A 24718-nucleotide genomic window follows, 5' to 3' on the forward strand; every position below is an offset into this window, starting at 1 on the left:
CAGGAAATAGGAAAGAAGCAAGTTATGATCAGCCTGGGACCTGAGACCTTGTAAAACCAGCCACCCAACCCAGTTTTACAGGGCAGGCAACAAGAGGCCAGGCCTGCTCCACCCAGCCTGCTTCCTCTCCACAGGCCCATCCTGAGAACACTATGTTTTCCCTCCAGCGGTGCCATTGACCCCACTCTGTCATCGTAATTGTCCCCATAAAATGAGCACTAAGGGAAAGCTACCCATATTTAGAGCCCACAGGCCAGCCTGCCTTATCTAGCTGTGGCGGTACCTGGAGAACATCAGCCTGGGCATTGGCAAGGAACCAGTAAGAGCAGGCAGCAGAGAAGAGGGGAAACCTTTATGGAGGTCCTGCTCCCGGTGACTGACAGGCCAAGCATCATTCCGTAACACCTGCAGCTCACGCGGAGATGGTACCTTTGGTGACCTTGCTGTCTCCATGTCCTTCCTCCCAGCCTGTACTGCATCGCTCTCTCTTCTTTGGTTTGTAGAAAGAGAAGAACTCATCCAGGGTGTGCTGGCCCAGGTGGCAGAGCAGTTCTCCAGGTACTGTGCATGCACTCTCCAGGCTTCTGGGAGCTGACCCTAGCCATAATCAACTCTCTGGAACTTGTGTAGCTAGCCTAACCTGGAACATTCTAGCAAACCTTCGTCTTATCCCCAAAACCGCGTCCAGTAGCTGCTTGTAGATTATGAGTTCTGGGGGTGGGGGTGGTAAATCCACCTGCTCCCCATTCTTCCAAGACTTGGAGCTGCCTGCAAAACACCCTTTTACAAATGAGTGTTTTCCCCTGAGATACTCTGTGGGTGGGGGGGGGGCTTCCTTTTCTTTCACCAATACCCTATTAATTCCCTGTGAGTATTGTCAGTTTCTCAAAGTGATTTCTGTGTGGTATCTTATGCCACCTTTGAACCACCAGGGAGCATGGCAGCACTCCAGACCTATCCGTGCTGGGCAGGGCTGGGTGCAGGCTTGTGTCAACCCACCTTAAGTCTGCACAGAGATCCCAGGACAAAGTAGTAAAGATGCTAGACCCAGGGACATTATTCCTTCTTTAAAAGCACCTCCTGCCCTCTTGGTCCCCTCCCTAGCCTCCTTGGAGACCTCACCTCAGGCAGGGACCCATAAATGTTTGCTGGTCTGGGTCATGTTTTATCTTTTCTCCCCACTTTTTCCCCCCAGAGCGTTTAAGATCAACGAGTTGAAAGCAGAAGTTGCAAACCACCTGGCCGTGCTGGAGAAACGAGTGGAACGTGAGTGGAGGTTTTTTTGTTTTTTGCCCCCCCCCCCCCTTTCTGCTTATGCCCTTTAACCTCTGTCAGAATTAGCCGCTTAGAGTCTCGAGCAGGTTAGTACCGACGGCAAACGCATCCTTTCTTCATGTACCGCTTTGATACCCACAAAGGCTAGACAAGGACAGATCTGAGCATCGTGTCTGTGAAGAGCAGCTTGTACAAAGCTTTGTCTGTGCACAGAACACAAAGTAAAATCCCACATGGTCTCCGTCTGGCCCAGCAGAGCCTCTGCCAGGGCTCCAGCTCTGTGCCTCTCAGCATGAGGGGGAATCGTCTCTTGGTACCGACCGCTACGCAGCGTGCTTCTGCAGAGTTTGGAACAAGTGATGTGTATGACGTCTGGATGTCTGTGTTTAGCCTCCGCTAAAGGAAAGCAGAAACTCTGCCTGTGAAAGAGAGTCGGGTCCAGTCTGCAGCCAGCTTCTAAGAAGCCAGATTTGGGGAGGGAAGCAGTTCCGAGTCACCTCACCTGTAGTGAAGGGGTCAATGACAGGATCAATGCTTACACGCCATAGGCCTGTAGATCCCACACTCCCGCAGCTCCACAGCCAGTCTCTCTGTCACTGTCAGGCTCGGCCTGGCAGTACATGGGCACCTAATTCATTAACTAGGACAGAGTAAACAAAATCCAAACAGAAAGCCATTAAGAGGCAGGCAGTCCCAAAGAATGTGTGGCAGAGTCTGTTCGGGAAGATAGAGTGGACGTCTTTTTTTTTTTTTTTTTTTTTTTTGGTATTTTGTCTTTTAATTGCTTCTCATTTTTTCAAGAAAAAAATTCTTATCATGCAAGACCTGGCTCACTGGGGTAAGCGGAGACACGTTCCCACCGTCTCGTGTGTACTCCTCAGAGTGTGTTGGCTTTTCCCAAGTCACCTGGTCTCTGAGTCCTCAAGACTGCCTTGTCTTGCCTGGCATGATGAGGAGCCACGGAAGCAGCTAGTGACCGCCCCGGTTCATTCAGCAAATGAGACAAAAAAGAGAGACCAGTGTCTGGAGTCCTTGCCGCCTTCCATTGGGGAGGCATTGTCCTCTGCACACCCGTCTGGAGGGTGCAGACAGGTGTGCAGCACCATGGCTGTTCCAAAAAGAAGAGGGTTGTTTTTTCCCCCTAGGGGTCTGGGGAGCCCACCTCTTTCCTGGAGGGTGTGGTGCAGGTGACACTGCCACCACCATCACCATCCTTGTCACCCCTCTGGCATTCTCTCATTTGGATCCCCACTGCCTTCGCTACCGCTGGCACCAGGTTCAAAGCCTGCATGGAGCTGGTCCAGAGGCTCCCAAAGGACAGTCAGAGCATGGCGGGGGGAGGAGGGGTGTACTCCTGTGGCCACCTCAGCAAAGCGTCGCAGGCATAAATCACAGCAGCTCTGGCTCAGAAAGTGTCAGCAGGGTTGGCTCCTCTGGGATCTGAGGGACGGTCAGTTCGAGGCCGACTCTGGTAGTCGGTGGTGACCAGCCACCCTTCCCGCTCCTTGGCTGGGATTAGTCCGTGGCTGCAGCCTGCCTCTGCCTGCGTGTGATTCCCTCCCTGCAGCCACCGTATCTCAGTATGTTTCTCGAGAAAACGCCTCTATTTGAATCAAGGGTGGTCCTGCCCAGAGTTCTCTATCTAATATCTGCCGAGGGTCTTTCATCTAAATCAAACAGAACTCACAGGATCCAGGGGTCAGGATGGAAACACATGCTCTCTGCAAGACACAGTTCAGCGGTGAGCATTCAGCGTTCCCATCTTCGTCGTGGGAGACCAGCTTAGTCTCCTGCCAAGCTGTGTGGAGCACTGGACTCCCTAACTGTGAGAAGGGCCTTAGCCGCAGACCATGAAGGAGTTGGCTGGCAGGCCACTGTCCACATCAACAGACACTTAAAGCCACAGTCACCATTATGACTGCCACACACAGCAGGTGCCTCCTCATCTTCTACTCATCTAACGCCTTCCTCTTCTTCCGTCCCAGGTCCCCAACTGTGGGTCTCACTTCCTGGCAGCCCGTGTCTTCTTGCGTCCCCCTGCCCCCCACCCCAGGAGTGACCTCGTATGCACAGGCTCTCCGCCATTGAAATCCAGCTGGCTCTGGGCTCATCTATCCCTGGCCCTCTTAGCCGACAACTTCCTAGTCTCCAGAGACCTCTCGTCTAGCATGGGTGTAGCCAGGAATGCCACCCGTGCCGATCCCCAGGGACTTTGAGTTTCAGGGAAGCTCAAGCGCAGACACTTAGTTCCTCATTCTGAAGATGCAAATAGGGGAGACAGAGTGGAAGGTTTGAGCAAGGCCCACAGCCAGACCTCCGTCCTGAACAGGACACAGGGAATTGTCCAGCCCGGATGGTCCTGACCCTGGGTGGCTGGGAGGGCTGCCAGGAGTCGCCGCTCCATACAGACACACAACCATGCACAAACTGTTCATAAGGACGCAGACAGACACACTCACGGGCATGTGTGCCCGGGCAGCTTCATCTGGTTGTTCTGTGTCTCAGGGTGAGGGACATCCAGCTAGCGTGGCCACCTGCAAACCCCAACACTGTGCGGACCTTGCCATGAGTGGAATTTCCTGCTTGCCCTTTGGCCTTAAGCCAAATACATGTTTCTCCTCCGTGACTTCCAGTGCTTTTCTCCCTTTCTGTGTCAATGTTTAGCTTTTAAGGAGTCTGGGATTGCTGGTGGGTCAAAGGTGATTTTGCAGCCGTGAAACAGCCTGTCCTTTGCCTCCTGCCCTGCCTGGGGCACTTCACTTCCTTCCTGGTGCATGCACGTGCCGGGGGCGGGGGCACAGGGCAGCCCTGCTCCATCCACCCTTTGTACCCATGCCCTGGACCTGAACCAAGACCTAAACACCAGTGTGGGCCACGGCCAGCACTCACCCCCAGGGGCCGAGCTGGACACGGGCACGCAAACAATCCGGAGCTTCCATACTGAACTGAACCAAGCCAGCCTTCCCGAGTTGCTCAAGAAGTGTGCCTGAGGCAAACCTTCAGAGCAGCCTCGGGAAAGCACTGGAAAGCAGCTCTCTGCTCTCTGCCTTTGAGTGTGTGGGGGGGGTTGCACACACACACACACACACACACATACACACACACCCATTCTGTGGGGTCGTAGTGTGGAAGAAGGTGAAAACCACCTTAGCTACTGCTACGGTCCTTCTCCACAGAGCCACCGCCTCTCTTAGGAAGTCACTCGTGCATTTGTTTCACTGGGAGACAACAAGGTTCAGAGCCCACAGAAAACCCTTCTGAAGTTGGAGCTGGAGAGAGGGCTCAGCGATTAAGAACACTGGCTGCAATTCCGGTGGACCTGGGTTCAATTTCCAGCACCCACCAACATGGCCACTCACAACTGGATCCGATGTTCTCTTCCGGCCTCCTCAGGCACTGCACTTAGGTGGTGCAGAGACACCCATGTGGATAAAACATATATATATTGAAATCCACATACACTTCTCAAGGTTTCAAAGCAAGGTAGCTCTGCATGTCAGCAAGTCTGTGTTGACTGTGTCACTGGGACCCTGGCAAGGTTAAATGGTTCAGAGGGACCTCCATTTTAGCTTGGGGTGTCTGTGCCTATCTGTATGTCTAGTTTAGAGGGGACAAGGGGTCCCCAATAGATGAAAATTGGGCCAGGCCTTGAGTCCCACAGCTTCCCACCATTGTCTGTGGAGGCCTCTGAGTACGAAGCACCTGCCCTCTAGAACAGACTTCCTTCTCCATGATGCGGTGGCAGGGGACTGGAAGCAAGTCACCAGAACCAGAGCTGAAGAGGCACTGTCCCCGTGGAGCCCTATCCCAGCTCGGTTACTACCTTGGAAAGTTCTGGAATGCCCAGAAGGAGGTGGGGTCACACCAGGCTGCCTTCGAACAGACACCCGAGCTGTGGCTCCTCTTCCTGGGTGGGAGGAATTGTTAGGAGCCCACGAACTCCCAGAATCACTGTTTTTCCTTTAGAACAGGCCATGCTATGTGTTTAACTGTTATTCAGAGCCCAGCTCAGTGAGGAAGGGACTGTGCTGGCCAAAAACTGAGGTGTGGTCATAAAATAACAGATAGAATTTCTTTTCTTCCTCAAGAACCCAACTTTGGGGCCCTGGAGAGATGGTTCAGAGGTTAAGAGCACTGGCTGTTCTTCCAGAGAACCAGGGTTCAATTCCCAGCACCCACATGACGGCTCACAGCTGTCTGTAACTCCAATCCCAGCAAATCTGGCACCCTCACACAGACACACATGCAGACAAAACACCAATGCACATAAAATAAAAGCAAGTCATTTAAGAACCCAGCTCTGGGCAGCATTTCCGAGGGAACATCTGGGCTAGTAGCTTGTTGGCAGGCACACTCTCCAGTTAGTTAGCTGGGACCCCGGGAATGTGACTGAGTTTTACCCTGCTCTTCCCTGACGTTGCCTGTTTGTTTCTTGACTGGTGGGGGGGTGAGGGAACCCCACATATCAGTAGCATAGGAAGGCGTGGAAGCCTCTGCTGTGAGCCAGCGTCCTCCTGAGACCCTCAGCTACCAGCCTAGCTAGATCTCTGCTATTGTTTCTGGTGACCCCCATCTTTGTCTCTTTGTCACCAGTGGAAGGACTTAAAGTGGTGGAGATCGAAAAATGCAAGAGTGACATTAAAAAGATGCGGGAGGAGCTGGCAGCTAGAAACAGCAGGTAAGTCTGTGCCCGGAGCCTACAGCCGCTGGGCCTAGGGAGGGCTCTGTGTGCGTGGAAACCATGGGATGGGATATGACTTTGTTTCCCCAAATAGTAAAGCCAATGGGGCTTGGCTGTTCTGGTTCCAACACAGTTGACCCAAGCTAGAGGAGGCCTGTTGTATCAAAGCCACTCGACTCCATTTTCTTAAAGAATTTCGTTTCATTTTTTTTAAGATTTATTTTGATTTTATGTGCATGGGTGTTTGCCATGTATGTGTGTGTGTGTGTGTGTGTGTGTGTGTGTGTGTGTGCACCATTTGCGTGTCTGGTACCCATGGTGGCCAAAAGAAGGTGTTAGATCCTCCGGAACTGGAGTTACAGGCAGTTGTGGGCTGCCCTGTGGGTGCTGGGAATAGAACCCAGGTCCTCTGCAAGAACAGTGCGTGCTCATATCTGCTAAGCCATCTTCCCAGCCCCCTGTGTTTTCTTAAAAAGGGGTTTTGTCGCAGGTGTGAGCTGGAAAATGTCCAAACATGAGAGGAAATAACTTCTCTCCAGAACTGTGTTACGGTAATTCCCCCACTTGAAGGAAGTTAGTGTCTGCTTTTTTGTTATTTTGTTGGGGGGGGTTGTTTTTATTTGCTTAGCTCTGGTTGTCTTGGAACTCACTCTGTAGACCAAGCTGGCCTTGAACTCACAGAGATTCATTCACCTGCCTCTGTCTCCTGCGTGCTGGCATTAAAGACATGTGCCACCACACCCAACTGTTACCTATTTTTAGAGAGAATAAGAAGACAAAAGTGTTTGAGTTACAGAGAACAAACACCCAGTTTTCATCCTCGGGTCTCCCAGTTCCCATGGGGAGCAGAGTACAGTGAGTATTCCCATTATCATGAACTTGGAATACACAGCCTGTCAAAGGCGATGTCCTCTGAGGCCTGTGACCAACAATCCAAGTAAAACATGCCTTCTGAATGGTTGGTCAGCAGGACTATCCACTAAAGCCGGAGTGCACCGCTATAGAGCAACCTCCTGAGCACGTACCAGCCCTGAACAAATGACCTCAGTTGTCTTAGAATCCCAACAGCTACTGGAGACCACTGCCTGAATTCAACAAAGCCAGGCTGCCTGCTGAGGGCGGGGTGTCTGCAGGTAGGAGGTAGAGGGAAAGCTGGTGGTCCCCACGGAGTCCCACCATGGCCAGCCTGGTTGTCTCAGGGAGGGCATGGCACAGGGAAGAGAGATAACCGTGGTATCCTATGGGGACTCTGTCACATTCAGTGTCACATGGACTGGCCAGCTGGTGTAGACATAGGGAGCTCTTGTTCCATTTCACTTGGGTGCAGGCAGGGCAAAGAATCTTGCAGCCATAGGAAACAGAATGAACAGTTCAGGGGTCAAGAGAGTCCCTTATGTGTAACCTCTAAGAACCTGGGGTTAATGGGGGCAGATAATCGGCTGAGGCTGGGAGCCAACAGCCTCTGACCTAAGGCCTCACCCAGCCTGCTCTCACCCGGAGAGGTATGCCTCCTAGGACCAGGTAGGGGCAAGCAGCCTCTGTGCCAGCGCTGGCAGTCTGCCTGGAAATGTTCTTTGGCTTGGCTCCATGACAAGTGTACCCCTGTACCCCACAGGTACAGGCTAGAGCTCACACATAAGCCAGAGCCCTCCAGTGCCCCCAGAGGTTTGCAGAGGCGGCATTCTCTGTAGACAGTGCTGGGCATTCCTTGTAAGGGAGAGACGGGGCAGTGGGATGCTTCAGTCTCCACAGGTGGGTGAAATACTTCGCCTCCCTGTGAACCAACACATCCGGAGCACTGGGTGTAGCCCATGCCTGGTCCTGGCCCCAGCCCCTGTGGCCGCTTTTCTACCCAACCCAGCGGTTTAGTGCTCTGGATGCAGAATGGAGAATCTGAGTGTCTCTGCTGCCCCCCCCCGTCTTGTTGATGGAAGGAGCCCATTTTAAGTACAGACGCATACCTGGAAATCACCTGGATTGTGAAGGAAGGCTGTACCCTTGAGGGGTGCAGGTGCCACATTTCTGCCTTTCTCGGGGAGCATAGAGAATAGGAGATGGCGGGGGCAGAGGGGGTGCAGCTAGCCCCACATCATGAGCCTGGAGAACAGGCCGACATTAACCTACTTGTGAACACACCCTGACGGTTCTGAATCCACCATAGCCTACTTGGGGACAGCAGGGGACACAGACACAGCCTGCCAGCATCCTTGGCAGAATATCTTCTCCTTAGACCCCCCTCAGGCTCTTCTGCATCCCTGAAAAGAAAGGATTCCAATGGCCAGGTCACATTCAGGGCAGAAGCAAATCCTACTGGGGAACGTGGCTACTGTGGTCCCTGGCACCATGTAAGGCCAGGGTAGGGGTGATGCAGAAGCATGGGCCGGTGAGGCTTGGTGTCTGTAATCTCTGCCTTTGTCCCAGACAAACGGCCTTGACCTTGAACGGAGCCCCAGGGGAGGGGAGGCTGGGGAACCCAGGAAATGAGGCAAAAATGAGCTCTAGACAGAACAAAAAGAAGAGGCGCCGTGCCAGTTGCTCAGCCAGCTGGAAGATTCTGGTTCCTGTGGCAACGGGGCCCAGAGTGAAAGTGTCTGGCCGAGGCAGGGTCAGCAGGCACCAGCATCCTGGTCTGCCCCCAAGGCCTCAGTTAGCAGGACAGGACCAGATCCCAGCAGTCAGCGTCATGCCTGGTGAGGGCTTCCATATGCTCTGGGGGAATGCAGGAAACGCACAGGACAGAACGCATGTGCAAATGTTTATACACACGAGGCAGAGGGAGAAGGGAAGCAATGTGCCCTACATACAAGAGGGGCTGATCCGAAATCAGGGGGGGTGGCTTGTGGGCGAGGCAGGGGTGGAACGGCTTCACTGAGCTATTGATTGGTTCCTTCTGTTACAAGCTTACCAGATCTATGCTTGGTACAGCGACCGTCACAACAACCTGATAGTTTTTGCAAGTGTGCAGTCGGGAGGGAGGCCACCAAAGGCTGTGTTTCAAAAGGAATAGATTTATGATTCTGGACTTGGAAATATCACAGAGTCAGGGAAGACTCCAGACAACCCAGACAGAGTCAAGGGGGGATCAACGGTAGTGACAATATCCAGGCATGCCTTCAGTTTAAATTCAATGCAAAGTCTCCCTCCCCGGTGTCTCCCTGGGTGTGTTCACCTCGTTTTGATGAAAAGAAAAAAAAACTTTAAAATACTGTTTTGTGATATTTTTTACTTGTAATGTTATGAAAAAAATAAGTAGATGAAACTGTAACTGTACAGTCATAGATTTTTCCCACACCAAGTGCAGTTGGAAAGCTCATGTGTCTAGCTGTGTATTTCTCTGCCTCACTTTCTGAAAGGACACCCCCAAACTCTTATCAGAGTGGCTTCCAGGGTGTGGGGCTGAGGGAGAAAATGGGCGAGTGAGGACTTGAGGGTTTCTTTTTATTCTTCTCCTGTGTTTGTTGGGTTTTGTTTGCTTTGTGTTGGGATTTCCATCTATAGCCCAGGCTGGCTGCAAACACAAGATCCTTCAAGCCTCATCACCTGGGTGCTGGCATCACAGGCAGGTACCACCACACCCTGCTGAGTCTTTGAGACTAAGAATGTTCTGCGGTGTGTAGAGTGTGGCTCAGTTGCCTGCTATGTACGGTGCCCTGGCTTCCGTCCCCGGCGCCAAATAAACTAGGAGTGGTAAGGAACCTCTGTAATCCTAGCATGCAGGCGGCTCAGAAGTTCAAGGTCATCCTTGATTATATAGCAAGTTTGAGGCCAGCCTGGGCTACACGAGATCCTGTCTCAGATAAAAAGGAAAAGAAAAGAGAATAGTTTGCTTGTGCCGTTTTTGAAAGATTTTGTAGATATCTTTTAAATAATAAACTAATAAATTATAATAAATTTATTTCTAAATTTTAAGTTTGCTAATTATAAATTAATAAAAAAAACTAAACTGAAAGTGAACTCCGACTGCATCATCACCCGGCTTTGAGGGTATCCCCTGTTTGCAGGCTGAGAGCCAAGCATCTCACAGCCTCCATGATGGATTCTCCTATGGCAAATCCAATGGGGAGGCTCCGTGCATTCCAGGGCTAGGGCTGTACAGGTCTGGAGCTGTGGCTATGGGTCCTGGGGCTGGAGCTGTGTGTTCTGATTGCTCCGCTGCCCTGAGCAGCACACAGAGCACCTCCAAGCCAGAGCATACTGCCATAACTAAGTTCTTCCTCTCCCCTCCAGGACCAGCTGTCCCTGTAAATACAGTTTTTTGGATAATAAGAAGTTGACACCTCGACGAGATGTCCCTACTTATCCCAAGGTGAGATGGATTTCTGGCCCAGGGACAATTCTAGCTCTGTGTCCCCCAGACCAGGGACATGAGAACCCATGGCTGGCCCCTCGCTCTGCACAGTGACAACAGCCCCTCTCTATCCTGTCTCGGGCTGAGGAAGGGTGGGAGGTTGTCAAGCAGGATATTTTTCTCTTGGACATTTGTTTAGAGAAGCAATTCCTGAGCGGGGGAGGTAATAGCCCTTCTGGCTCCCTCCCGGGCCCACAGCTGACAGTAAAAGACATCTGCGTGCAAACATTCCACTAAGGAGCTTTAACAAGGTTCTTAAAAACCTGCATCACGGGCTCTCCTATCCCTGAACAACACAGTCTTTATGGAAAGCTCTGCACATAAGTTTTCTGAGTTTTAAAAGCAGCCAAGACCCACGTCAAGTAGCTGTGGCCTGGATCCAGTTAAGTTGCTTCAGATGCCTACAGAGATCGAAACCTTCGCAGCGTTGGCCTCCTCTTAAACCCTGATAAACGCTTTTGCGCTGAGTTTAGGCCACCCACAGGTTCTCCTGGGGCCCACTAGTCAGTGATTTGCTCCACATCGATCCTAGCATGCACTGTGTATCATCCAAGAGACCAACCCCTTTCCGCATGGGGAAATATGGCCAACATCTTTTACGATCCTATCCGGGGATTACACAGCCCAGACCTGGAACAAATTGAGTCAACCTTTCACACCAGTCCCTTCTTAAGAAAATGAAGAAGGCTAACCCGAATGGCAGCCCTCTGCTGCCTCACGTCTAGGACATCACCCTTGGTTCTGATACCCCTTCATCCACCAGTGTGTGAATTAGCTCAAGGCTGATTGTGGTAGTTCCCCCACAAGATGAACCCAGCAGAGCTTCTTGGCAGGGATTTGAGCATATGCCTAGTGGCTTATTGTCCCTTCTCTTCACTTTGTATAGCTTTTACTGTTGCGATCCGATTGACAACTGTGGAGCACATCTTCTTCAACTCTGACACTTGTAGTCATGAAATTGCCATCATGATAAATATAGGAAACATTTCTATCACTCAAGCTTTCCTAGGAGCCCCTAGTAGTCCATAATACTTGGAGCCCCTAGTAGCCCCTAGGAGTCCCTAGTAGCCCAGGCCATTACAGATGGGAGTCCATTGACAGTTTCCAGAAAAAGGCAGCCCTGAGTCTGTACACAGTGTCTGTGAGGGGGATTGGAGAATGGAGGAAATGCTCCCCAGGACCGCCATGGGCACAGCCTTTCTCACTCATAGACGCCCTGCTGTCTGGCTAACACACCACTCCCATCTTTCTAGTACCTGCTCTCCCCAGAGACCATCGAAGCCCTACGGAAGCCAACCTTCGATGTCTGGCTGTGGGAACCCAATGAGGTAGGTGAAGGACATCGGGTTCCCCAGTCACTGGGGATAGCTGCACAGGACTGCTAATTCAGACTGGGGACAGTGCCCAGGCTGCTCATCCTGTGTATTTACTTTCCTGTCTTTTTTAAACAAAATTTATTTTATTAACTTTTTATGTACATTGGTGCTTTGCTTGCATGTATAAGACCATCTGAACTGCAGTTAGAGAGTTGTGAGCAACCATCATGTGGGTGCTGGGACTTGAACCCTGCTCAACTGGGCTCCTTTGGAAGAAATGCAGGTGCTCTTAACCATCTCTCCAGCTTTCCTGTCTTTTTTTTTTTTAAAGCTAAACACCCCAGAATAGATTTTAATTCAAAATGGCATTCGATGGGTTTAGAGGGTTGCAAGGGACAGAGCCTAAGGCAAAGGGGTTTACTGGACCTTAAAACAAAACAAAAAAACAAACAGCAAACCCTTGGCCTTCTGATGGTGCCTAATACCCGTGGGCAACTGGCTGAATGCAGCCCCCTGGCTAGGCCGGCCAGTAGGAGACATGGAAGGATAGAGCCCCGTGAAGGCAGAGCTGCTGCCTGGAACAGCTGTTTCCTGCAGGGAGGGGCCTCCAGAGGAGCAGCCTGATGCAAGGAGGAGTTGCCAACAGAGGCCCCCAGACAGCTGGACACAAGATAGTGGATATGCGAGATTTGCAGAGAGAGGAGTCGCTTTTTGACAGGAAGATAGTTCCTCAAAATTTCTCATCCACTAAGAAATACCAGAGTGGACATTGAAAGAACAAGAACCCTCCTCATGGACAACCCTCCCCAAATAAGGACTCCTCCCAGCTTTTCCAAACCTCCTCTCTTTTCCAGTGAGGGCAATGACACCTCCACCACGGCTCTCTCCAGTGTCCTTCACACACCTACTTCAGGATGTGACCTCATTCTGTTCTGGCGCCTCTGATCCCTTGGGGAGTTGTCCTCGGGCTGCAGACAGTAAGGTGGTTGCCCTGCCACACTGGAGGACCACACACTGTCACCTTGGAAGTCTTCTCCTCTCGATCAGTACCCATCATCATCTCCAGAAACCACCGCTCGTTTGCTTCCTCAGCTGGGGTTGAGGACTGTCAAGGGAACAGGCCATCACTGCTTCCTCAGCTGGGGTTGAGGACTGTCAAGGGAACAGGCCCTCACTGCTTCCTCAGCTGGGGTTGAGGACTGTCAAGGGAACAGGCCATCACTGCTTCCTCAGCTGGGGTTGAGGACTGTCAAGGGAACAGGCCATCACTGCTTCCTCAGCTGGGGTTGAGGACTGTCAAGGGAACAGGCCATCACTGCTTCCTCAGCTGGGGTTGAGGACTGTCAAGGGAACAGGCCATCACTGCTTCTCTGAAAGCCACCGCGTCTATCAAAGGAGTGGAAGCAGATGGTTGCGTCTGGTGGTTCTCGGCATCTCTCTCTCAACTGTGATTTCACAGCAAATATTTCATCTCTCCGGGGTTGCTCAGAACACTGTCTGGGCCTCTGGGACAAAAACAATGGTTTGGGGCTGTAGCCCAAGGGTCCTGAGGGCTGGCATCCAGGATGGTGGGGGGACTGGAAGCTCTGGATGGACAGCCACTGCCAGCACCAGGAATCGGGCATCCTCAAGCCAGGGCCAGGGCATCCTCAAGCTACTCTGCAGGAGGCGCCTTCTAGGGCCGTCATCTTCAAAGCCATTGGCTTCTCCAGACAGATGAGTGCATGGCCAGCAAGTTCTCAGGGTGCTCCGTGACAGCCTAAGTCTCCCTAAGAGGTCTGGGTGAGAGACTGTTTTCGGTCTCCCAAATGAACTCTCTGCTGCCAACAGAGTTAAAATATCATAGTCACAAAACTTCACCTTAACTATAACACTCCCAGTCCACGCATATCACATAACAGAAAAGAAAGGAACTCAGTGGCATGCCCACACTTCTTTGACAGTCGACTATGTCAGACCACCAGAGCCTGGGCGGCTTCAGCAACTGCGATGTGTTATTGTCTTATTGTCCCAGAGCCAGGAGCTCAAGGTCAAGATGTCTTGGTTTGGTCATTCCTGTGCTGCCTCCTTAGCTTGCAGATGACATCTTCTCTCAGTCATCTTTGTGTGTCCGTGTCCTGATCTTTCACTACAGGGTCATGGTCAAATTGAATTGAGTTCCTCCTGATGACCACATTTATCTTAGTCGCCACTGTAAAAACCCTGTCCCCGTGTTGGTGGGGATGTCACAGCGGGGCCTCCAAATACCATGTTGATGGGACACAATTCAGTCCCTTACATAAATTTGCCACTTGGTGCCCAGATAGATGCAGGGCACACAGGCCAAGCTACAGCACTGACAACTGTTGCCCCATGCAGGGACCAGGACGCTGGTGCCCAGGACCAGGCCGGCACTGATGAGTGGCCTAGATGGAAGTACCCTCTGCTGGGGTCATGCCGTGAGTCCTCAAGGCTGTCTCACTCCGTTCTGTATTGCAGATCTCCTGTCTCCCTGAGACCCGCTTTTCCCAAATGCAAAGCCACGCTAGCCGGGCCCTGGTCACAAATTCCTTTTCTGTGCCTCATTGGCTTAGTGTCAAAACTCTAGGAGACGTTTGTAGAGACCTGGGAAAAAGACAGCAGAATTAAACGCCACGTGTGTCCTGCCCTACACCAAGTGTCTACAGATGACAGGATGCCCGGAAATAAGATTTCTCCAGACAAGAGGTCCACGCCTCCAGGTCAAGACTAAGACAGCAGAAAGCACCTCCAGTCCCAGCAAGAGAGCATGCTCCAGCTCATCAAAGCCCCTCCCACCTCTAGCCTTGAGCAAGAAGGGGTGGCCCTCAGTGACACCCCTTCCCACATGAACAGTGGATGGACTTCCTCCAAACCCTTAACCCTCTACTTGGGTTGTGGTCATTTTGCTGTCACCGTCTGAAGTCCTGTCTCCCTACACCTGTCATTACCATTCCTGGACTGCTCAAGGGGTTTTCTGACCTTGTCACTTCCCTTCCAGGAAGCCTGCAGGCTGTCACAGATCCACAACCCATCTGGGTGATCCTACAATTGGCCTGACCCCAGTCACCCCTCGAGTCAATGTTCAAGACAATGCATGGGATGGAGGGTCAGCAGGCCTGCCTGCTCCCCTGACCTCTAACCTCTGACCCCTGGCCCTATTCCCACAGATGCTGAGCTGCTTAGAGCATATGTACCATGACCTCGGCCTGGTCAGAGACTTCAACATCAACCCCATCACACTCCGCAGGTGGCTGGTAAGTGATGAGCGCCATGCTCAGACCTGTCACTTTCTCCCTGCCACATCGGAATGGCCTGCCCTACATTTCCTGGTGGCAGGGGGTAGCAGTGCCAGGGGAGTTCTGCGAGGTCACTTGTCACATCGGTCCTCCCAAGCCATCCCTCAGAGGATTGAGGAATTAGTACAGCAATCGGGGAGAGACCCACAAGGCAGCACCCTAAAGCAGGGGTGTCACCCGTGCCTGGGGGTGTGAGGGTAACAGGGTTATATGAGTGTGTGGGGTTAAGTCTTGAGTATATAAATCTGTGTGTGTCTCTGGGCGTGTATATGTGAAAATGCGTGTGGTTGTCTGGGAGTGCGTGTCTCTGTGGCAGTGTGGGTGTGAGAGTGTGCCTCTGGGAGTTTGTGAGAGTGTATGCATCTGGGTTGTGCATGGTGTGGGTGGAGATTGTATGTATGTATGTATGTATGTATGTATGTATGTATGTATGTGTAGGCATGGGAGCTTAGTAGCTGGACTTCTGCTAAGGGATAAAAGGTTATCGTGAATCAGGAACCGAAAGCCTGTTAATTGTCCCATAGGCCTGGGAACCTGGAGCCCCTTGCGGAATGCTTCCTGTCTCACTCCCAACTTTCTACCCCAGTGTGGCTCAGCAGACACCTGGGGGATACTTTAGACCCTGTCCCCAGGTTGTGCAGTGGTGGGACATTGCAGGGCTCTTGATCCACGCCTCCTGAGATGGTGAACTTGGGAACACCAGAGGCCTTGGGAGCCTTATGGGTGGGCGTAGGGGCTTTGAGGTAACCCTTTCCTCCCCACAGCTCTGTGTGCATGACAACTACAGGAACAACCCCTTCCACAACTTCCGGCACTGCTTCTGTGTGACGCAGATGATGTACAGCATGGTCTGGCTCTGTGGCCTCCAGGTGGGTCCTGCTAGCCCCACCCTCCATCCCTAACCCTGCTGAGTGCCTAAGTCCTCCGCTCCCTCCCACAGCCGGGGGGCGTATAACCTCTGCAGGGACTGTGTCCTCTCCTGTCACTGCAGCCCAGTCTGTCCCCACCCCTCCTGCCCTCCCACGAGGAGGACAGATGCCTGACTCTCACCTAATCCAGGAGAAGTTTTCCCAGATGGACATCTTGGTCCTGATGACCTCAGCCATCTGCCATGACCTGGACCACCCAGGGTACAACAACACGTACGTTTGGGTTTCTTTCTTGTTTCTACTTTGAAAAGTGCCCCTTCTCTCAGAGAAACTCAGCTTACCCTTCCACAGCTCCTAGGTGGAGTTAACAACCTAGACCCCCTAACCCTACAGGATGCTGTTCCCAACTTTTGGACTTTGTATAGAGTCCGGGGCCTCCCCTGGGAGGGTACCTCCAAGGCTACCAAGCCGCAAAGGCAGCCACAATCCCTTTGTGTCAGCCCCAGGCTCTGAAGGTGCATGGCAGTACCGACCTGCCCCCTCCCCAAGATGGGGGGCAGTAGGACCCCACACCGTTCTCTGCCAGGATGCTCCCTGTCCAGGATAAGGCACAGGCAGAGGACCAGGGTTTAGAGTGAGTGGGGGCAGGGCTGGGGCAGTGCCCATGGGGCCAGGAGGATGGGCCCAGGGCTGGGGACACTAAGTACCTCTGTCTCCATTAGGTAGAATGCTACCCCCATGGAACCGACAGACCTCCCTCGTGGTGTGGGCTTGCATTCAGGGACACAGGCTATTTTTCTAATGCTCCTTTGTGGCTTTGCAGTGACATCAGATGTCCTTGGGGCCACACCACCATTTGTCAGGACAGAATGAGTCCCAGGTGTGGCCATGAGCACTCCTCAGAGGTGGTCCCAGTAACTCATCTATTACCTTTCTGCACATTTATTGGTCACCACAGCTGCCAACGACATACCGGCAAAAAGTTCATTTTAGCATTAACCTCAAAATTCCACCCTCAGAATGGCACAATGGGGCTCTTCCTGTAACCCCAGTTCTTGGAGGCCAAGTGAGGCAAAAAGATCTCAGGTACCAGGTCACCCTGGGCTACAGAATGAGATTCTGTTACACATGCATATTCATATATACTTGGGGGGGGTAAGAAAACAAACCTGTTTCCTCTTTACTGAAATCCTGTCTTCGCATATACCGAAATCCAACAATTTTTGGAGCCTCAGTGCCTTCAAGGCAGCACCCCAGGGAGAGAGCTGAGGTCGTGGGTTGGATTTAAAGGCACGGGGTATCTAGTTACAGGAGCATGAGAGTCATCTGGTCACTAGCCCTTAGGTGTTTCCAGCTTCTGCGGGAACCATGTACACCACGGTATACAAATGCCAGAGGCAGGGTGTCTGAGCTTCCCACTCTCTGCACGCATCCTAGATACCAGATCAACGCCCGCACGGAACTGGCAGTGCGCTACAACGACATCTCACCGCTGGAGAACCACCACTGCGCCATTGCCTTCCAGATCCTGGCGAGGCCCGAATGCAACATCTTCTCCAGCGTGCCACCTGAGGGCTTCAGGCAGATCAGGCAGGTGTGTGGGGCCACGGCTGGTGGGGTCAGAGCAGAGCCCCACTCTTTGGAGACTCCTGGTTACGGCAGTACCCGTCAGGGCCCCTGAAACCAGCCTGCCTTACCTGCTTCCTCCAGGACCCAGAGTGGTCTCCAGGGAGATGGGCCTTTGCCATTTACACCTGATGTCACCTGCGTGTCATTGCCATAAATACAACCCTAATGGCTCCCTTTGAGATGGCTCCTGTGTCCCTGCAGTCAGGGAAGGAACTGAGGAAAGAAAGAGGAGTGTCTGAGACAGTACAGGGCCTGGACAGGCACCTACGGTGTGTGCAGCCTAGCAGAGATGATAGCGGCCATGAAGCTTCAGCTGCTATCACCCATCACGTAGGGTCGTGTCACTCATCTCCATCACGACCTGTACCAGCTGACTATCCTCCCTAGTCACCCCCGCCCTGAGACAACCACTTTTAGTCACATAAATCATTGCCCTCCCGGGCTGGAGAGATGGTCCAGTGGTTAAGAGTTCAGTTCCCAGCAACCGCATGGTGGCTTATAAACCATCCGTAATGAGATCTGGTGCCCCTTTCTGGCCTGTAGGCCTAGATTCAATACCCAGCACTGAAAAACAAAATAATAAACAGGATTAATAAATTAAGAAAAAACATCATTGCCCTCCCCACCCAAAAGGTTCTGTCTGCGCCATAACTGAGTGCTGAGCCATTAGTGCTGTTTACAGGGCATGGAAGGACCCAGGGTGACTCCTGTTGGAAATGTAGTGGCTCGAGGTAGCTGACCCTTAGAACCTTATGTGGAAGCAGGGGCGTCTCGGCGTACCTACTTGAGTAAGATCTCCGAGTGCTGCTGTGGATTGGGCCCTACACCATGACAGGTGTCCTTCCAAGGGGCAGAGGATAAAGAGACATGAAGTAAAAGACTGGGGTACAACAGAGGCAGATATTGGTGTAGATGAAGCCAAGGGAGCAGGAAGGAACCTTCTCTCAAGCCTTGGAAGGAATAAGAACATGCTGGCTCCTTCATCTTGGTCTTCCAGACCCTGGAACTATAAGGATTATATATCCCCAAAGCCAGCAGCACCCAGCCAGGCCCATCCAGGCTATATGCACATAAGGGACATCCCCGGACTCTCTGAGGGTCATGTGTTGCCATCTCTTGGGGATCGTGCCCTTTGGGTCTCAACTGGCCTCTTTCCCCACAGAACTAAATGGATGCCTCTTTCCTGGAGAACCTACAAGCTTGGCTTTTTCAAAGAGCAGCCACCTCATAAACCATTATTCCCTTGTTTGTCTGTTCCCGGAAGTTCAAAGCTAACTGTAGTGCCTGGCGGCAGTCAGCATCAATTCATGGCGAAGCTCTCTCCCCTATCTGCAGGCTTCTGCCTCTCTTTCATGTTCACAGCTCCACCCTCTAAATGTGTGCCACGGACTGTTATGACAAACTACAACCACCCTCCTCTATAGTGGGTAAAAGTCACGCTAGCAGGAGAGATGGCCACCCAGGCCAGTGCCACCCAGTGACTACCCAGAGGTCCTGACTGAGTATCCCTCAGTGTGTGGCTTTCTCCAGCAAGGTACATCAAGCAGCACCCCAGAAGAGAAAGACAGTCATCTAATTGGATGACTAGACAATAATAAGTCCCCACAAACAGGGTCTTCTTCATACTGGCCACCACGGGGATAACAAGGGCTTGTCCTATTCCAGAAGTCTATGAGTTTTAAAATAAGACTTTTTCTGGAAACAAAAACCACTTACCCAAATTTTTTAAAAAATTGTATTTTAAATAATGAGATGGCTCAGTAGGTACAGCACTCACCACACGAGCCAGACAACTTGAGTTCAGCTCCCCAGAGCCCTCATCAAATACAGACACAGTAGAACTAGTGTCTATAATTGCAGTGCACACCTACAGAGAAACGAGAGGCGGAGACAGAATTCACTGGCGCTCACAGGCCAGCTAGTCTCGTGGACACTGCAGTGAACACCAGGAGACCCTGCCTCAAACAGGGCGGAAAGCAAGGACCGACAGTCGAGGTTGTCCCCCGACCTCCACATGTGCTAATTATGGCATGTGTGTACCCACACTCACACATACAAAACAGTTTTGTCATTGAAGATGTAGAGGGATAACTGAATGTTCTGTTAATAACAGGAAAAAAAGTTCGTAATTCAAAATGCAAGATGATGTGTCACACACATACAAGAAATATACATTTGAAATTCTTCATGTTGACTATTTGACTTTGGCATTTGAGGCTGGAGGTCTTATTGGAAAAGTGAAGCTCTTCCCCTGGTACAGAGATGTTATACAAATATTTTCTGGGATGGATGACGGATGGATGACGGATGATGGATGGATGATGGGTAGGTGGGTGGGTGGCAGGTGGTTGGAGAGATGGTGGGTGGGTGTGAGAATGAAAAGATGGATGGATGGATAGGTTGAGTGCAGATGGATGAGTGGGGGAGTGGGTAGCAGATGGTTGGGTGAAGGATGGAAGGAAGGATGGGTGGGTGGATGGTGAGTGGATGATGAATGGAAGGATGGGTAGACATCTAGACAAGTAGAATACAGCAGATGCATGGAAAGCTAGATGGACAGGAGAAAAGAAAGAATGGGTTGCGCTACTTTTCCTAAACCAGTATTTACTATAATAAAATACCACAGACTAGGTGATTTTTTTTTTTTTTGGTTTTTCGAGACAGGGTTTCCCTATATTGTTTTGAAGGCTGTCCTGGAACTTGCTTTGTAGACCAGGCTGGCCTCAAACTCACAGTGATCTGCCTGCCTCTGCCTCCCGAAGTGCTGGGATTAAAGGCATGCACCACCAACACCCAGAAGACCGGGTGATTTTAAAAGGGAAGAGGTTTGCATTCACTTAGGGTTTTGGAGGTTGGGAAGACTAAGAGTTTGGCATCCACATCTGCTCTGTTTCTGGTGAGGGATATGGACAGAAGGTTAAAGGACAGGAGTGAAAACTCACTCCCTGTGGATTTAACCCAGTGCTGGGTGGGCTGGGGGAGAACATGAACTGCTGCATGAGGATTGAACCCAAACACTCCTTAAGGATCCTACTTCTGCTTAACACAGTCACGCTAGAGACCAGACTTGAACCTGAGTTCGGGAGGGCATCAGCCCCGTTCAAACCATAGCATAGCTATAGTTTACAAGCCCATTGGGTCCTCTTTTATAAGCTTGATAGTGGGAATGTTGCCAAGTATGTTCTGACTTAGATAACCTATGTGCAGCCACATATAGATGGGAAAATTGTCTTGGAAACTCCATTGCTGATACCCATCAGCAAGCTCTGAGCAGGGCTAATTGCAGACCTTGGTGACTAAATGCATGCTTGAGCCTTGGCTAAGATCTGCTTAGCTTTCCAGTTCAGCATGACGACCCGTCTGTTACCCTGTCAGCCTGTGATTGCAGCCTGTGGACATGGCGCAGGGACAGAGCACATGTGTGAGCGACGGTCACACAGGAGCTCAAAGCACAGCGTGAGGAGCACTCGCTGAGGTGGGGAGCACTCACTGAGGCTCTGGCACGTGGTGGTTGACACCGTGTCCTCTTACCATCTAGGGGATGATCACGTTGATCTTGGCCACCGACATGGCAAGGCATGCCGAAATCATGGATTCTTTCAAAGAGAAAATGGAGAATTTCGACTACAGCAACGAGGAGCACCTGACCCTGGTAGGTTGTGTCTTTTGTGTCTTTGGAAAGCTTAGTTGGGAAAGCCAGGAACCCAGATGTCTCTCTCACCTGGCCATGGAGTGCTGGAGTGACTGGATTTCAGTATCGCAGCTCCTCCTGGGCCAACAGAAGACAAGGCTGCCTCCTGAAGTGTAACTACATGGGTCAAGAACAGCCTTCTCCTTCAAGGAGGTGGCCTAAGTGTGCGTGGTGTCTGTCCCTTCTAGAAAGCAAAATGCAAACCCAGCATGCTGGTTCATTCCTGTAATCCCAGCACCAGAGAGGCTGAGGCAGGAAGATTGCAGAGACTTCAGCCCCACCTGGGCTACATATAATGAATTCCGAGCCAGCCTAGGACCCTATGTCAAAATTTAATTAACTTCAAAATGAGTAACCATCTGAATCCCAGCATTCAGACATTAATTGCTCTGTGCCTTACTTTCTCCAAAGTCTCTTTTGAAGCTGTTTATCTCTTTAAAACAAATACCTTGGGGCTGGAGAAATGGCTCAGCAGTTAAGAGGTCTTGCTGTTGTTGCAGAGGACTTGGGTTCAGTTCCCAACACCCACATGGCAGTTTACAACCACCTGTAATCCAGATCCAGGGATCTGATGCCCTCTTCTGGCCTCTGCAGGTATTGTATACATATAGTTCATATACACACATGCAGGCAAAACACTCGTGTATATAAAATAAAAATAAATAAGTCTTTAAAACCAATAACGTCACCTTGCCCCTCCAGAGGAGCTGACAGACAGTAAACAAAGATGCCTTTCTTAGGTCGGGCTGAACCTGTGGCTTCCCATTCCATGACACTGAGCTGTCAGGATCCCTTACTGCAAAAGGCTGAATGGCAGTGAGCAGGCAGAGCTGCAGAGGAGGAAGGGCCCTTGTGGCCAACACCTGGACAGTGAGAGGATGTGTCTTCCCCGGGTCAGGGCCTCTAAGAGCGCCCCCTTTCCAGGGAAAGAAGAGAGGCACACTTGTCTCCAGCCCTTAGGGGACACCTCTCACCATCCCAGTGACCCAGGGAGTGCCTGAAGCCATGGGGAGGCCAAACCTGGCGTATACTGCTTGTCTCCAGCCCTTAGGGGACACCTCTTACCATCCCAGGGAGTGCCTGAAGCCATGGGGAAGCCAAACCTGATGTATACTCCTTTTTCCTACTCACACATCTCCGCAATAAGCTTACAGACTAGGCGCAGGAGAGCCCAACACCTAAGTAAGGCAGGATAAAAGGGGACACCACAGTACATAATGGGCAGACAGTGTGTCCCAGAGGGACCAAAATCAGAAAGAAGACTCCCATCCTGGACGGGATGAAAATGGCCTGAGATGTTGCTCACATCAGCATGGGGGTTAGAACCGATGGGCTATTTACTTCTGGAAGTCTCTACTTAATATTATTTGGGTGACTAAAAGCACAAGAAGCAAGGGCTGAAGAGATGGCTCAGGGGTTAAGAGCACTGACTGCTCTTCCAGGGGTCCTGAGTTCAATTCCCAGCAACCACATGGTGGCTCACAACCATCTACAATTCAATCTGGTGCCCTCTTCTGGCTTGTAGGCAGAACACTGTATATGTAATAAATAAATAAAATCTTAAAAAAAAAAAAGCACAAGAAGCAAAAGCAGGGACAAAAGGGGGCTGCTGTGCAGCCACATGGGATCCATGAGAGGATCGCTGTGCAGACACATGGGATCTGCTAAGGCGCGGGGGAAAGACAGAACGAAGCCAACGACGATCAGAAGCGGCTGAGGAAAGCAGGCAGCCTGTACCCTGCACGCCTCACTTCCATCTGTGATACGAAGAAAGCTGGCTGCTAGGCTGCGTGACAGGCCGGACGGAGTTCAAAGGCTCTGCCCGGTGTGAGGGTGGGCAGATAGGACCATAAGCCAGACCAAAGGCACATCAGGCACATCTGCATGCCTTGGTCTCTGCCCGCCTCCCCTGCCCACCCGCCCACCCATCAGGAAGTACAGGAGGAACTAACTGTCGGCCATCCAGGGCTCCACTTCTCCCCTGGGACAGGATCGGGCCGCCTGCACTTGCATCAATGCAGGGCCCCCAAAGGCTGGGGCAAGGGACTGATAAACGATTGAGAGACAGAGTTCATAGTCCAAGCCTGGAGGTGGGGGTCCCGGGCCAAGGAAGCAGAGGCACCCGGAATGATGAAGCCTGAAGACACTTCGGCATGCCTGACCCAGCCACTACCCAAGCCACAGTGACTTGTCTGGGGCAGTTTCCCCCACAAGGCCAACCAGACCAAGCTTGTAACTGCTCTGGGCTGGAGCCAGTTCCAATACAGAGCAGCAAAGAAGGGTCCCCGCCCAGGAAGCAGAAAGAGGGCCGCGCAGCTAATATCCACAAGTCTTTCAAGGCCCAGCCAGAGCGGAAGGGTTGATCCTCCCTGCTAGGCAGACTGAGGCGTGTGCATACCCAGGCCGTGCTCCCCCTCCTACATGGAAAAGGCAACAATGCAGGCAGATCGTGGCTTGAGGTTGTGTGCCTCCGATGGACGTTTCTGCCTGCTCACCGTCAGACCCTGGACAGTTGCCTCCACTTTTATCCAGAAAGGTCACAGTATTGATGTTTGTGCCTGGCCAGAGCACCGGGCACCAGCCCCTACAGCAGACAGAGATGATGGTCTAGCTGGCTCAGGAGAAACCCTTGGGCAGAATTCTTTGACTGTCCTGACCCAACCCTGCTGGACTCCAGGGGAGCAGCTAGCTTCCTGCCTGGAAGGAAGTACACCCACCTGGGAGACCATACCCAAGAGAATGCGATGTACTACGAGGGACATCTGCTCTGGGGTGGCATGAAGGCTGAGGGAGTGGACCTATATTTTATTTGTCAAGATGATAGACTTCATGTATGATAGGCAAATACTGTACCCCTCAGCCATGTCCCCAGCCTTGATTTTACTTGGCAGTTTGAGACAAGCGTCTCATCGAGTTGTCCAGTGAGGCCACAAACTCTGTGTAGCCTAGGCAGACCTTGAATTTGTATCTTCTTATCTTGGCCTTGCGATGACATTGTTTTGAGACCCAGGCATGGTGACACATGCCTGTAATCCTAGCAGCTGGGAGGCAGGAGGAATAGGAGTTCAAGGCCAGTGTTGAGTCCTAAGGCCGGCCTGAGCTGCAGACTGAGACAGTTTCAGCATGGGAAAGCCTGAGCAGGCACTCAGATTTTAACAGTTTACAGTTGGTATTCTAAAGCCTGTGTGTCCGATGCTCTGAGGGGGTGATGGGTCCCATCCTTCTTCCGGGAGGCTGGGAGAACCAGACCGCAAGGATCCCAGTGCAGAGCTCTGCAGCAGAGTACCTTCCAGGCAGAAAAAGCGCCATTGTCATGGATGGCCAGCGTTCCTCCCCACCCACATCCCGTTCGCTTTTGACATCCCGTTTGTTTTCCACCTATGGTGGCGAATGCAGTTAACCCACGGTAGCTGCGGTTGTGCTGTGTCTGCCGTCGGCCTGAACGCCATGTCTCTTTCAGCTGAAGATGATCCTCATAAAATGCTGTGACATCTCCAATGAAGTCCGGCCCATGGAGGTGGCAGAACCATGGGTGGATTGTTTACTGGAAGAATATTTTATGCAGGTAAGAGACACCAAGCCATCAAATTATGAGCACTCCTTCCAGCTCCCT

The 24718-nt window shown here is 51.7% G+C and overlaps 1 protein-coding gene across 6 annotated transcripts in view; it reads left to right on the plus strand.

The window, feature by feature from the left end:
* Pde9a (phosphodiesterase 9A) overlaps positions 1-24718 on the plus strand; it is an 88669-nt gene that overhangs the window by 57939 nt on the left and 6012 nt on the right. For 4 of the 6 annotated variants that reach the window (XM_040732232.1, XM_040732231.1, XM_040732234.1 and 1 more), the window contains 11 exons: positions 504-558; positions 1196-1266; positions 5869-5953; positions 10184-10262; positions 11558-11632; positions 14788-14874; positions 15681-15785; positions 15976-16058; positions 17223-17379; positions 20953-21066; positions 24566-24670. In XM_040732232.1, coding sequence (XP_040588166.1) covers positions 504-558; positions 1196-1266; positions 5869-5953; positions 10184-10262; positions 11558-11632; positions 14788-14874; positions 15681-15785; positions 15976-16058; positions 17223-17379; positions 20953-21066; positions 24566-24670 — 1016 coding nt within the window. The remainder of the gene's footprint in view (positions 1-503; positions 559-1195; positions 1267-5868; positions 5954-10183; positions 10263-11557; positions 11633-14787; positions 14875-15680; positions 15786-15975; positions 16059-17222; positions 17380-20952; positions 21067-24565; positions 24671-24718) is intronic. The other 2 variants (XM_040732233.1, XM_040732236.1) reach the window with 2 other exon arrangements.

Source organism: Mesocricetus auratus, unplaced genomic scaffold (genome assembly GCF_017639785.1).
Source record: "Mesocricetus auratus isolate SY011 unplaced genomic scaffold, BCM_Maur_2.0 Super-Scaffold_100027, whole genome shotgun sequence".
Classification (NCBI taxonomy): domain Eukaryota; kingdom Metazoa; phylum Chordata; class Mammalia; order Rodentia; family Cricetidae; genus Mesocricetus; species Mesocricetus auratus.